This window comes from Dermacentor albipictus, chromosome 10, assembly GCF_038994185.2.
Source record: "Dermacentor albipictus isolate Rhodes 1998 colony chromosome 10, USDA_Dalb.pri_finalv2, whole genome shotgun sequence".
Taxonomy (NCBI): domain Eukaryota; kingdom Metazoa; phylum Arthropoda; class Arachnida; order Ixodida; family Ixodidae; genus Dermacentor; species Dermacentor albipictus.
The window spans coordinates 12,881,995-12,894,846 of record NC_091830.1 but is presented as its reverse complement, the minus strand read 5'-3'; the positions used below and the strand labels follow the sequence as shown (position 1 = coordinate 12,894,846).

The window sequence follows — 12,852 nt, the reverse complement described above, 5'->3', positions numbered from 1 at the left end:
GCTTTTTGTTAAGTATTATTTTAATTTTTTGCCGATCTAATGCCGATATTTGGTTAATGCTAATTGGCTTAATTTCGGATTGGTGAATTTTTATAATGTGTGTGTGTGTCCGCGCGTCCGTGTCGTACATGCGTATGTGTGTTTGCGTGTGTGAGTGTGTTTGTGCCGTTGATTTCCTTTGATGTATCCAATTTTTCTTTTGTAAATTACTCGCAGGTTATGTTGGCGGGGCTTTGTTGACTTGCCTATTATCGCAAAAATGGCACGAAATGCTTTTTATTTACAATCCAACTGCCACCGGCCTGGCCACGTTAGCCAAAGCTGCTTCACTGCCGTGAGTGGTATGCGCCGATTTACTAAATATGTAGCTCCTGCAACATCCATAGCGGTGTCGCTGTCGAATTTTACTGACAATACCAGCAGAAGCGTCGATGAAATGCCAAAGTGTTTATTCGTGGAGTCAGAACAGGGGTGAAAAAAAATTAAGGAGAACAACGTCGGTTCTCTCATTGGTAGTGCGATTTCCAAGTAGCTTCCAAGTTGCGCTGACGTCAGTTCGAACGTACGCCTATTCGACAACGCCATCGAGGCAGCTGGATCAAAGAAAGCGGAAGAGTCGCGCGTTATCGTACAACCGTTCATTCGAAAATAGTTTGCCATATCTCATGTACAAGTATGTTGAGTGCGGACGATACTTCATCGCTAAGTTTGCCCTCTAAGTGTGTTCGATATTTCTTGAGTGTTTTTTTTTAATGTGCTCCTTTAACACTGAATAGCTGTTGAGAGGAAGCTTTAGCTCATTGTCTCCGTTACAAATACGTGGAAAGCAAGAAATCGTTTTTCTCTGCCACCACTGCACCTGATTTTATTAAGTTTGTTGCACTTATAATATGCTGACTATAGGTAGCACATTTTCAATTTCGGCCCCTAAATTTCCTTTTTTTTTTAAATCGCAAGCTAAACAATAGGCAAGTTGCATGACTCATGAAGAAACCATTGATATTACATTACTGTAAACTACACCTCCTCAGACATCTAAAGCGGGCACAATTAATGTATTATATACCACTTTAGAGTACACAAATAATTTGTGAGTAGGACGTTTTGCAATATCCACGTGAACAAAGTATCAATTTTACGTAAGTTGTAAGTTCCGGTGTGACATTCGCCCGCTTAGGATGCTTTAACAGGCTCCGTTTATAGAATCGCGATGGATGTTTTGGCGCTGAGTTATGTACTACTAAACCTTGTTCCCCTAGCGTTTTTTTTTGTTACTGATTTTCGGTAATTATCGTAAAATAAATTCGGGCTATTTATATGAAATTCTGCTTTTGCAGTCGGTAGACTTCAGTTTCTTTCTCTTAAGGGTAGCAAATTTCGTCCACATCGATTCAGCGATTGTCTATAGTGAGAGCATTTTTTACGTTTTACATTTACTCGGAAATGGAAGTTTGGCTCGTGGTAAATTCCCTGTTTGACGGCGCTTACCTTGCCAAAGTTATGGGCCCGTTGTCGCCTCAGGTTGCGTGATTCCAGACTTCCTTATTTTCACCACCATTCGGACGGTAATTACGTGTATGTCCGCAGTCTTTGGCGAAATGCACCGATGTTCTCGCGAACAGTTAACATGCAGCACTTCGTTTTTCCAAGGTTTCCAAGCTGTACGTGTAGACATCGGGGAACTTTGCGAAATATTCCAAGGACGCGTTTCTCGAAACTCGAGGCTATAGACAGCAAAATTTCTGCTGAACGTATGTTATCTACTTCATTACTACCCATGCATCTTCAGTTCCGCAATTAGGACATGTGCGCTAAAGTAACTGATTACTGCATTAAGTAGTGTAAGTTTGTCAATTAGCCACCATCACTGTACAACCCGTTTTGCAAGCAGTGTTCGCCTGTATAAGTAATGCAGCTTATCTGACACAATCGTGCTGTGTATACCAAAGACGAGTTTGAATCATTTCGTTTCCACTTGAAAAATCACGTGGTAATAGCTTGCGCATCTTAGCGCCGCTCTGTACACGTACCCTTTTTTGCGGAATGGTTTGCTCTAGAGAAACAAGATGGCGCTTTCGGCGGCCCGCCCTGCGTTGCCTCGGTGAAAGTGCACGATTACGATATATTCGCACGATGACGATATAAATCTGAATATACAGATTTCTTTAATTTTTTGCCTGGGGCGGGGGGGAACGCGCCGAATGGGGGGGGGGGAGCAAAACCAGCCAGCGCTCGCAATCTAGGAGGCCATGCGAAAGGCACCGTACAACCACGAAGCGGCACAGAATATCGTTACTAGCGTCTCGTGATCCAGTATTACGCGAACGCCATTGCTCGTATCAGTATACCGAACACGCTAAAACTCTCTTAACGTGTTTCTGCTTTCAGGCAAAACTCGATTTTTTGTTTTCTTTCGAAAAATAGGTTAGACGGAAGTGTGCGCATGTCCCGGTCGTCATTGGATCGTCGCTGCCTCTGCTTACGCCACGCATTTCTTGTTTTTTTTTTCCCCTAAAAAAATTAAATTATGGAGTTTTACGTGCCAAAATCACTTTCTGTTGATGAGGCACGCCGTAGCGGAGGACTCCGGAAATTTCGACCACCTGGGGTTCTTTAACGTGCACCTAAATCTAAGTACACGGGTGTTTTCGCATTTCGCCCCCATCGAAATGCGGCCGCCGTGGCCGGGATTCGATCCCGCGACCTCGTGCTCAGCAGCCCAACACCATAGCCACTGAGCAACCACGGCGGGTTTTCCCCCTATGATGTATATATCCGGAATCACGTGCGAATGCTTGCCCTGCACTTTGCTACCACTAGACCGCACGAGGTTACGAGGTAACTGCTGTTGCACGGTACAAGACACGCGCTGCCCCATTGTGTACAGCCTGATTAGGGTCGTTAGCGATTTGCGGTCACGGGGCAGCGTTAGAAGCGACGATAAGATAGGCCAGACGATCTTTTAAATTTTTTTTGGGGGGGGGGGGAGGGGGGGCTGTCATCTTTGCCATACAACACGTCATGTGGTATCAACATTTGAATAATGACCATTGTTTGGGCGCCCGCGAAACTGTGCTCCCGACTTGCAGCGCTTTCGCCCTCCCCCTCAACACCCCCTGACCCACTGCGCCGCTGACATCTATTTCTGCACTCCAGAAATTAAAGAGACACTAAAGCGAACCAATAGGCCAGTTTAGACTAGTAAAGCATTGCTTGACAACCCTGATGGCAGTCGTTTCAAAATAAGTTTGATAATTAGATGAGAAAATGAAGGTCGAAGTATCGGCATTTGAATTTCGCGCCGAAACCCCGATGCGTCAGTGTGACGTCAGGGATTCCAAAGTATGTTTTTGCATTGTGGCTGTGTTGGCTGAGCGAAGGTAACCGGAACTTGTCATGTTTAATATTTGATTCCTCTAGAACACAATATAGTCAATCTGTACCGCTATATATTTAAGTAGGCCCTAGAAGATGCCATCGAAATCCATGACGTCACAGCGACCAGGAGCGGAAACTTCAAGGAGGTGTCGCCACCCGTCTTTAGTTCTTGCGCTTTTTCTGGCTTACCAAGCGTCTTATCGTGGTAAGAGGTGTTTTTGGTGTTGTAGAAAGATAATTTACTGGTGCAGAAGAGATCATTCTTCTCTTTAGTGTCCCGTTAAAGTGCAACGTTTGATTGAGTGGGTAAGTGGGTGAGTGATCGCTTAAAGGAGCACTCAGAATTAAGCAATTAAGTTTCACATACCGAAACATGTATGCAGTGGTGTCCGGAGTAATTTTGACCACGAAGGTTTCTTTAATGTGAACTAAAAAGTGCGGCACACGAGCGTTTCTTTTTTTTTTTGCATTCCGTCCCCCGTTGAAATGCGGCCGCCTCTGGCGGGAGTCGAGCCCGCGACTTGGAACTCGGGAGCCCAACGATATACGATTCACTCCACTCTGAACTAATTTACACCCTTAAGGGTACATATGGATGTAAATCTGTCGATAACTTACACCCTTAAGCCTTTTACGGACGTGAGAGAGTTATATAGCGATTTACACCATCATGCATCATTAAGGGTGTAAATTAGTTTGCATTGTAAGCTACCGCGACCACTTTGTAGGGGGTTATTTTTTTGCTTCTTTACACATAGCTGTCGAAGAAGCTGTCCTCGAGAGGCCTATACAAATAATTACAACACGTACAATGCGGACCGTTCAAAACGCGCGTGAAACACAGCGTGGCTTCGGACGCGAAAAAGGGTGACGCGAGGTTCACGTTACCGGGAAAGCGAGGTGGTGGTCACGTGGTATATATATAAAAAAAAAAACGGGAGTGTGCGAATAAATCCGGTGTGGTGGTTTCAATGCCGCATACGGTGACTGCATCGAATTGTGCGCTTTTCCTTGGGAAACGCCGTGAAACCCGCTATCCCCGTTTTGTCCCGCCAGAGGGCTGCGTGGACTCGGCGTTCGGCAGCATGGTCATAGCAGGGTCTTTAAATATGTAGCGACCGTCCGTCACTACGTTGTCCCCGCTTCGCGGAAATCCACTTTACGTCACCCTGCCTGCTCGCCGTGGGGGGGAGGGTCATTGCCCCATGCTCTTTCTTGGAACCGAATCGGTTGCCCCACCCACGCAGGCACCACCACTGCCGCTCGGCAAAACCTGCTTTTACTTTTGATTAAAGCCAGCCGACTTTCTGTTCTCAAGCTGTCAAAACGCGTGTTGCTTGCCTCCGGTGAACCGAGCTCCCAACATATACTTTAAAGGTTATTAAATTTTAAAGTAAAAAGTATTGAAGGACTCTGGTCATATTGCTCTGTGCTCGTTTGGGGTATCTGGTATACCGTGAGACCACCACGATATGTTTGTTTGTTTATTTATTTATTTATTTATTTATTTATTTATTTATTTATTTATTTATATGTTCAGGTGGTGTGAATAATCTCATCGTCCACGTCCGAAGCTGCGCTGCACTTGCCAAGTGATTCGAACTGGTCGCATTAAAACGGTGACGTAATAAATTATTTGTGGCACACTCGAGAAATTGAGGTTCTTTACCGTAATTTAATGGGTCTACAGCTAGCACATAAAAAAAAACGAGACAAGACAGTTTTCTTTTGATATTCCTCTAACGTTTCGATTTGCGTAAATCCGCAGCCAAGATTGACAAAACCTTCATTGCGCTTGTTCTCCAACGACGGCGCTTGTCCGTATGCGAGATATTGCCCCAGAAGCAGACGGTTTGTCGATATTTCTAAACCAAATTAAAATTGAGAATATTGAAATATGCATGGGTGTACTGCCGCGTTCAGTCTGAGCTACAACAAGAAAGCGGGTGGCAACGGGGTCGCACGTTGCATACTGTATATAGCTCACGCCTAGCGCGATAGTACTTAGTTGCTAGTGAAACATAAAAAAATTGAAGAATTTAAGCAATCTTGAAAATTAATAAGTAATCTCACACCAGCTGCACTAAATTGATTGATTATACACATGTTCTCTTTCGCGTTGGACACCTCTGCACAATAATGTACAGTGATTACATAAGCCCACAGGTTCAACCGTAAGTCCGAAAATGTATTCGGACAATTGCGAACAAGACCGGCGTTCGCAGGATGATTGAGCCTTAGGGCCGACTTGCACTCAATCCGCACGCGTGCGGAAGGGCGTGCGGATTGCGTCAGCGGCCCTCCTTGTTCGACCACAGTCTACCAATTTTAGGGCCGACTTACTCTTAATCCGCACGACATTGCGCACGACATTGCGCACGACATTCCGCACGACATTTCGCACGACATTTCGCACGACATTTCGCACGACATTCCGCACGACATTCCGCACGACATTACGCACGACATTCCGCACGACATCGCGCACGACATCGCGCACGACATCGCGCACGACATTGCGCACAACATTCCGCACGAGTGCGGCCCTAAAATTGGTCGGCTGTGGCCGAACAAATGATGTCGCTGAAGCCAGCGTATCAACAACGTGTTTTGTGTTCGTGGGGGCAGCAACCGTTTTCTTCGGCAGCGTTTATCCACGTTGTAGCTTGAACCGCCGAGTGGGCTTGACGGTGCTAGAGAAGCGGGGACGGAACACGCAGTACAACACGGGCACCGATTGCGCCAAACGACCTTTATTCGAAAAATGAACGCGCATATAGTGTATATATGCGCGCATTCTGCCTGCCTGGCGAACGCAATCGCCGCGACAGAAAAGAGCAACAGGAATTCGAGACAAATACACGTGCCAGCTCGAACCGAGAGAGTCGTCTAGGAATGATAAATTCTTTTTTTCTTTCTTTTTTTTTGAAGAGACCTTTATGCACCGTCGGTGCTTTCGTTGTGTGTGAGGAAGCATAGCTCAAGATACCGCTTGAGGGAGCTACGGGTATACGTAAACGCTGCTACTAAGAAAAGCACGTTGTTGCCCCGACGAAAACAAAGGGCCCTCGTCTAAATGTTGGCTACAGCTTCATTCCGTGTTCGGCCAATCTTCCTGCGAACCGAGCCGAGCCAAAAGCAATGATAAAATCTTTAACTATAGGCCCGAACAGACGTCGTGAAAATCAATGACGTCACTGCGATCTGGTGCGGAAAGATCAACAGTGTTTCGCCACTTGTCTTTTGTTTTTGACTTTTCTGGCTTGCCAAGTGTTGCCATGGTAAGTCTTTTGTGTGTGTGTGTGTGTGTGTGTATGTTCTGGAAGGGTAATTTACTAATGCAACTTAAATTATATTTATCCTTGGTGTACGTGCCTTTAAGTAAAATACAGAAAATTATTTTCGTCTAAAGAAAGAAAGAAACAATTAGGGTCGCACAAGGTTAAGTGCCAAACCACTTCAGCATTTGTGTTTGCGAGGTCTTGTTATTTTCGTAAGTGCAAGCCTGCGATTAAATTAGCCTGCATAATAAAAAAAAAGAGACGATGTCGATACGATGTGTAGCACGTTGGTGATCCGATTGTCGACGACAGTCGAGTGGGAAATTATCGTTGTAGTCGCAACAATGGGAACACCCCTTTATGAAAAACCTCCACCTGCATTGTATCTTTCGTTGTTACACTTATGAGAAACTGACGGCTTTATTTTGGGCTTCTTGGCTTGTTCCATTGAGCTTTGTCGGATTGCGGATCCTCGCAGTGCATTTACTTGACCTGTCTTGAGTTGTAGATCCCCTGTTCCTCTTCCGTCTCAAGGCGATCCCAATAAAACATCAACAAATTTGTCATCATTATTAGCCTATTTTTATCGCCATTGTTAGGACGAAGGCCTCTCCTAGCCATCAGCAATTACCCCCTGTGGTGCTCTAACTTTTTCCAACTTGCGCCTGCAAATTTCCTAATTTCATTACTCCTCCTAATTTTTCTGCAACCCTCGACTGCGCTTCCCTTCCCTTCGCGCCCATTCTGCAATTCTACTGGTCCACCTGTTATCTGCCCTACGCATTATATGGCCTTCCCAGGTCGATTTTTTTTCTCCTAACATCAACTCGAATATCGGCTCTCCCCGTTTGCTCCACGAGCCACACCGCTTTCTTCCTGTCTCTTAACGTTGCGCCTAAGCTTTTTGGTTCCATCGCTTAACGCGGTTTCTAAGTAATTCTCGAGCCTCTTTGTTAACCTCCAGGTTTCTGCAATGATTGTACACTTTTATTTTCAACGACAGTGGTAGGCTACCAGTCAGGATTTAGCAATGCCTGCCCTAAGCACTCCAACCCATTTTTATTCTTCTATAATTTTTCTTCTCCTAATCAGGACCTTCTATCAGTAATTGAACTAGATAAACGTACTCCTGTACAGACTCTAGAGGCTGACTGGCAATCATTATTTATTTTCCCCTTGCCAGGCTATTGAACACTGCCTTTGTTTTCTCCATAACAATCTTCAACCCTACTTTTACAGTTTCTCGGTTCTCAATCATCTGTTACAATTTATCGCCAGTGTTACTGAATAGGACAACGTCATCTGCAAACCTAACATTGTTTAGATATTCGCCGTTGATCCTCTCTCCCAAGCCTTCCCAGTCTAATAGCTTGACTACTTCTGAGCACGCAGTGAATAGCATTTGAGAGATTGTGTCCCCTTGCTTGATCGCTTTTTTGATAGGTAATTTTCTTCTTTTCTTCTGGACAAGCAAGGTAGCTGTATAATCTTTGTAAGTATTTCTCATGATATTTACGTGTGCCTCTACTTACGCAATGCCTCCATGATTGCCGGTTCTGTACTGAATCAAATACCTTTTCATAATCTATCAAAGCCATACAGAAAGAGGTTGATAGTACTCCGCAGATTTCTCAATTACCTGACATCAACCAATTACAGGCTTTAATTTTTTCTGTTTCGTTAGGTCTCCTGCTCTACACACGTTTTCTTATTAAACCGATCTTTGAACTTCGGTGTTTTTGGAAGGACAGCTCTACTTACAGATCGCACGCGCGTGCGTGCGCGCTTGTATTTTCGCGCATGCATATGGCAGCTGTTCAGTAGGCGACTTGTTATATAGGACATGGCGATGCATGCATACATGCATACATACATGCATACATACATGCATACATGCATACATACATACATAGTAACCATGTGTATCATCGTGTACAGACGTATGCTTCACCTGACAAAACCGGGAGACTATAAGCACTGGGTGCGGGCTATTCGCTGTATTCGCCCGATGGACATCGATGGAGGCGCAGCTTTTTGCCTCTGTCCTGGCTGTAAATATTGTTTCTTGTTGCAAAGGACACCGTTCTGTGCCACACTTCGCATCGCCAAGCTCGATCGTTATCCTCGCAGGCCACGGAGAAAGGCGCCACGCCCACAGAGTACGGCCTCATATTCTCGTCCTTCTACTTCACCATCTTCCTCATCGCGCCCGTCTACGGGAAACTGGTGAGTGCGCGATTCACCCTCTCTACGTGTGTAGTCGATCACGAATATTTGCGGGGCACGAGTTCAATGACATGTGTGAATGTCTGCTCCGTTAAAAGGAGCACCTATAGTAAACTATAACTATAGAATGGGCTAGTTGGATGTAGTTCATGGTTACTCTGAAGTTTTCTTTTGGTTCTTGCTTTCTCTTTGCTTCAGTTAGGTAGATATTCCGGGTGGATTCCAAAAAATTCAGTTGTGAGTCAGCGCTTGTGTCGTCCTTTTCTCTACTCGCCCCGTGTGGTAGCCCTGTGTTTTGTTTCCAGCCAAATACATACAGTGACGCAAAGCTGTCGATAATGTCGTTGATGGCGAGTGAACGGTCACGAATAACCAACCAGCCTGAATTTTCGGTCTATAGTCCGCAGTGTCGATAGTTGAATCACTGTGAAAATATTGATGGCAAGAAGAAGGCTCTCAATAGCATCACTGATATAGTGCGAATTCGCTCAACAAACTGCACGTTTATAAGATATTGCGCGACATGAAAAACGACACGGACGTGAAAGAAGACGACACACCAAGCGCATACATACATACATACTTGGTGTGTCGCTTGGTGTGACGTCTTCTCTCACGTCCGTGTCGTTTTTTATGCCGCGCAATATCATTTAAGCAATGGATTACCAACTTGCCCGGATTGCTGCTCTCAACAAACTGCACGTGATCACTGGAAGGATCTTGGCAACGTTTTACTCTGTGGCCCGAGCCACACTTACTGCAGACGCTTGTGAGGGGATAGCGCTCTGCGTTATTGCAGTGTATGCGTCAACGAGCGCTGCAAATGTATGCAACTATCTGCACCAATGTGGCGGCGGAGTTCCTACATGTTTAATGCGTTAGCATTATGAGTGTCGAGGTGGAAAAAAGTGTGTGCTTGAAGTGTGGCAAGCTGGTCACGTGGTAGACGGTATGGGAGATCTTAGAAGAGCGTGCACGTGTGAGTGCGTATCGCTAAATCGCCACTTCATTTTTTAAAATAATTTGTTTAATTCATACTGCTAGCCTCGACATGTAGAGGCTGTTGATGGACGCGGACTACCTACATCATTGCATCAAAATAAGAATGACAAACTGTGATGCACCTATTCATACACGGCACCTGACAAGGCGTAGTGAGCATTACAGTACGAGGGTGTGTCATTCCTGGCCAGACCTTAACGACGAAGAGAATAAAGAACAATAAATACAAAAGTAGAAAACCAGCAAAAAGGAAATCGAAACTAATTCAAAACAAAATGTGGTGTCTGTAGACGATGTTTAGCATCACGGTACATCCTAACAGGGATATTTTTTTCAAGCATGGGTAGAAACTCGTCAGTTCAGCAAGTTATAATATCATAGGGCAATGAATGCGAGTCGCTAACGCATTTCGTTTTTGCGTCTTTTAATTAGTTAGCATTCTTAGAGTACTTCACGCACTTTCCGAGCGCTCTCTATGTGTGTTTATATGTACCTGTTTCTATCTATGTATGTATCTAACCGTGGAAAGAAAGAGTATCTGAAGGTGTCAGTGTGGAACCTGCGTACAATTGAATGTTTAGTTTGCTTGGTTCTAGTCTGTCGCCGTTCAGGGAAAGATACAAACGTACATGGCTGTTTAGTTTGTAGCCTCCATTAAAGGAGGGGAAATAGGAACTTCGGGCGTTAGAAGGTAGCCCGCTTGTGAACTGTCGGGAGGCAAGCTATATACATGTTATAGCTTTCCATGGCCACAGTATAAGGTCACGTGTCGGGGTTCAGAAGTAGCTGGAGTTGGAACTGTACGAGCGAGAAACAGCAACAATTCTGGAGGTTAGTTTATTATTCATCAACATACAGTGAATCCGTTACCGATAATATACAGACGAGGGTCCCGAAGCGAAAGAATGCGGCTGTACCCTGTGTTAATAATAAATATATGGAGTGGTCTGATCAAGTCACCAAGAATGTAGAACAAGCCAAAGCTTCCCAAACCCGTTCTCTGAAGTGACCATGAAATATACTTGTGTGTTTCTGACGTCAGTACCAGCCTCAGCGGAAAGCACGTTCTCAACCGCTGAGTTAATATAATTTCAAATAAATAGTGGATTGAATTGAATGCAAGAACTTAAGCGCCTAATTCTTCAACTAAACCTAATTAAAAGAAGCAGTTGTAAATGTGTAACTGGGCTGCAGTTGATTTTAATTACGTTTTAGCGCGCAGCTCTTAGACGCCTGTTCCTGGGGCAAGCGTACGCGTTGTCCCTCGTCACCGAGCGAATGAACGCAGAGAAGGACGAAAGCGAACGCGGAGCGCAGCGGGAGATGAAAGACGGCGAGAGCGAAGAGAGCGCGAGGAGGAAAGCGAAGGAGGAGGGTATGGTGAAAGCGTGAGAAAAGCGTAGTGCTTCTAGGTATACTTTGTGGCGCAAAATACATTTCTGGAAAAGGGCGCTTCTCTGTCTCCCTTTCTTCTGTCTCTTTTCCAGAAATGTATGTTGCGCCACAAAGTATACCTAGGAAATCTAAGCACCAACTTGCCCAAGAAGAAGTCCTTTTGGAGCGTAGTGCTTCGCAAGGCGGGCACTGCGGCGACAACGGTTACTACGTGATGGCGCCGCAGTAGCGCGCGTCATCTTTATGGAAACATAAATTTGGACGGCGCTTAAGCTTCGCCTTTTAAGAGTGGAACGCGATAGTATTCAAAGATCCTTGACTGCTTCTCACACTTGCCGGCAACTGCAGCTTGTGTAACCGTAACGTTTACCGGGAAACGCTGAAGGCGAACGCTATATATACAAAAGCGTGACAGTTTGGGCGAGTTGGTATGTCATGGCTTTTTATGCGAAGCATATTACGAGGGCTCAACCCAGCTCCTCAGGCGCGGCGGTGACCATGAAATCACGTGACACCGTGACGTCACGACAGAGGAGAAGTGGCTTTGGCTCAACTCTTGCAAGACGGGCTGGGTGGGAATCGAACCAGGGTCTCCGGAGTGTGGGACGGAGACGCTACCACTGAGCCACGAGTACAACGCTTCAAAGCGGTACAAAAGCGCCTCTAGTGAATGCGGTGTTGCCTTAGAAACGCGCTGTTTCTAAGGCGTGCGTCTCTTGCTCAGGCGCACATTTCGTTGCCGCGCCGAACGCTGCTTTGCTCGACGCTCACCGCGTCCAATGCGGGGCGCGTAGTCGCTGCCCTGTAGCCCATTGTCTTACACCCCTTGGCGGGTCGACGGGAACGCTGTCGCGTTCCACTCTTGAAGGCGAAGAAGTAATGCATGAGTTGTTTCTTCGTCTAGCCGAACCAAATATAGCCAAGCAACAGCAGTTCACCAGGCTAAACAGTGGTTCAACAACTAAAATAAAGGCTAGTATGCTTCGCATCCTGGGCTTAACCTTACCTAAGCCACAGCCATTTTTTTTTAGGTTTGTAGCGCAGCTCAGAAAGAGCAAAAAGGAAGGTGGAAGGGGTAATGAAAGGGAAACTCTGAAACTCTGTTCTCCGTTCCCTTTCATTACCCCTTCCACCTTCCTTTTTTCTCTTTCTGAGCTGCGCTAGAAGCCTAAAAAAGCTATATATGCACGAAGGCGAGCTTTCTCGTAGTAACGCCGCCTCTTGCGTGGGCCACAATGCGGCGGAAGCGAGCGCCACCTTGAGGTATTGCAAGGAACCAGTACCGCTGCTTTATGACCTTTGAGATTTGCGCGCCGGCGTAGGCCGTGGCCGCTCTATGGATTGTAGAAACGCCGGAAAAGGGGCTTGTGTTTGAGTTTCCGCATAACAGAATTATGTTTTCTTGTATATTTAAATTACATTCCGGTGCTATCAGGTTTGTACGTTGTGTGCAAGTCGTACTTTACGATTTTTCTGGCGTACTTTACCTTGAGAAATTCGATTCACCTTGTACGAAAGATGTAAATGCGTTTCTTCCCTGTTTCATTGACACGAACTGTGTCGTCGTCGT

General features: G+C 45.6%; 1 protein-coding gene across 1 annotated transcript in view; it reads left to right on the top strand.

Moving 5' to 3' along the window:
- The window catches only part of LOC135915804 (MFS-type transporter SLC18B1-like), a 47,839-nt gene that overhangs the window by 3,328 nt on the left and 31,659 nt on the right, over positions 1-12,852 (top strand). Inside the window, exon 2 of the mRNA XM_065448945.2 lies at positions 8,790-8,885. Within this exon, the coding sequence (XP_065305017.1) occupies positions 8,790-8,885 (96 nt within the window). The remainder of the gene's footprint in view (positions 1-8,789; positions 8,886-12,852) is intronic.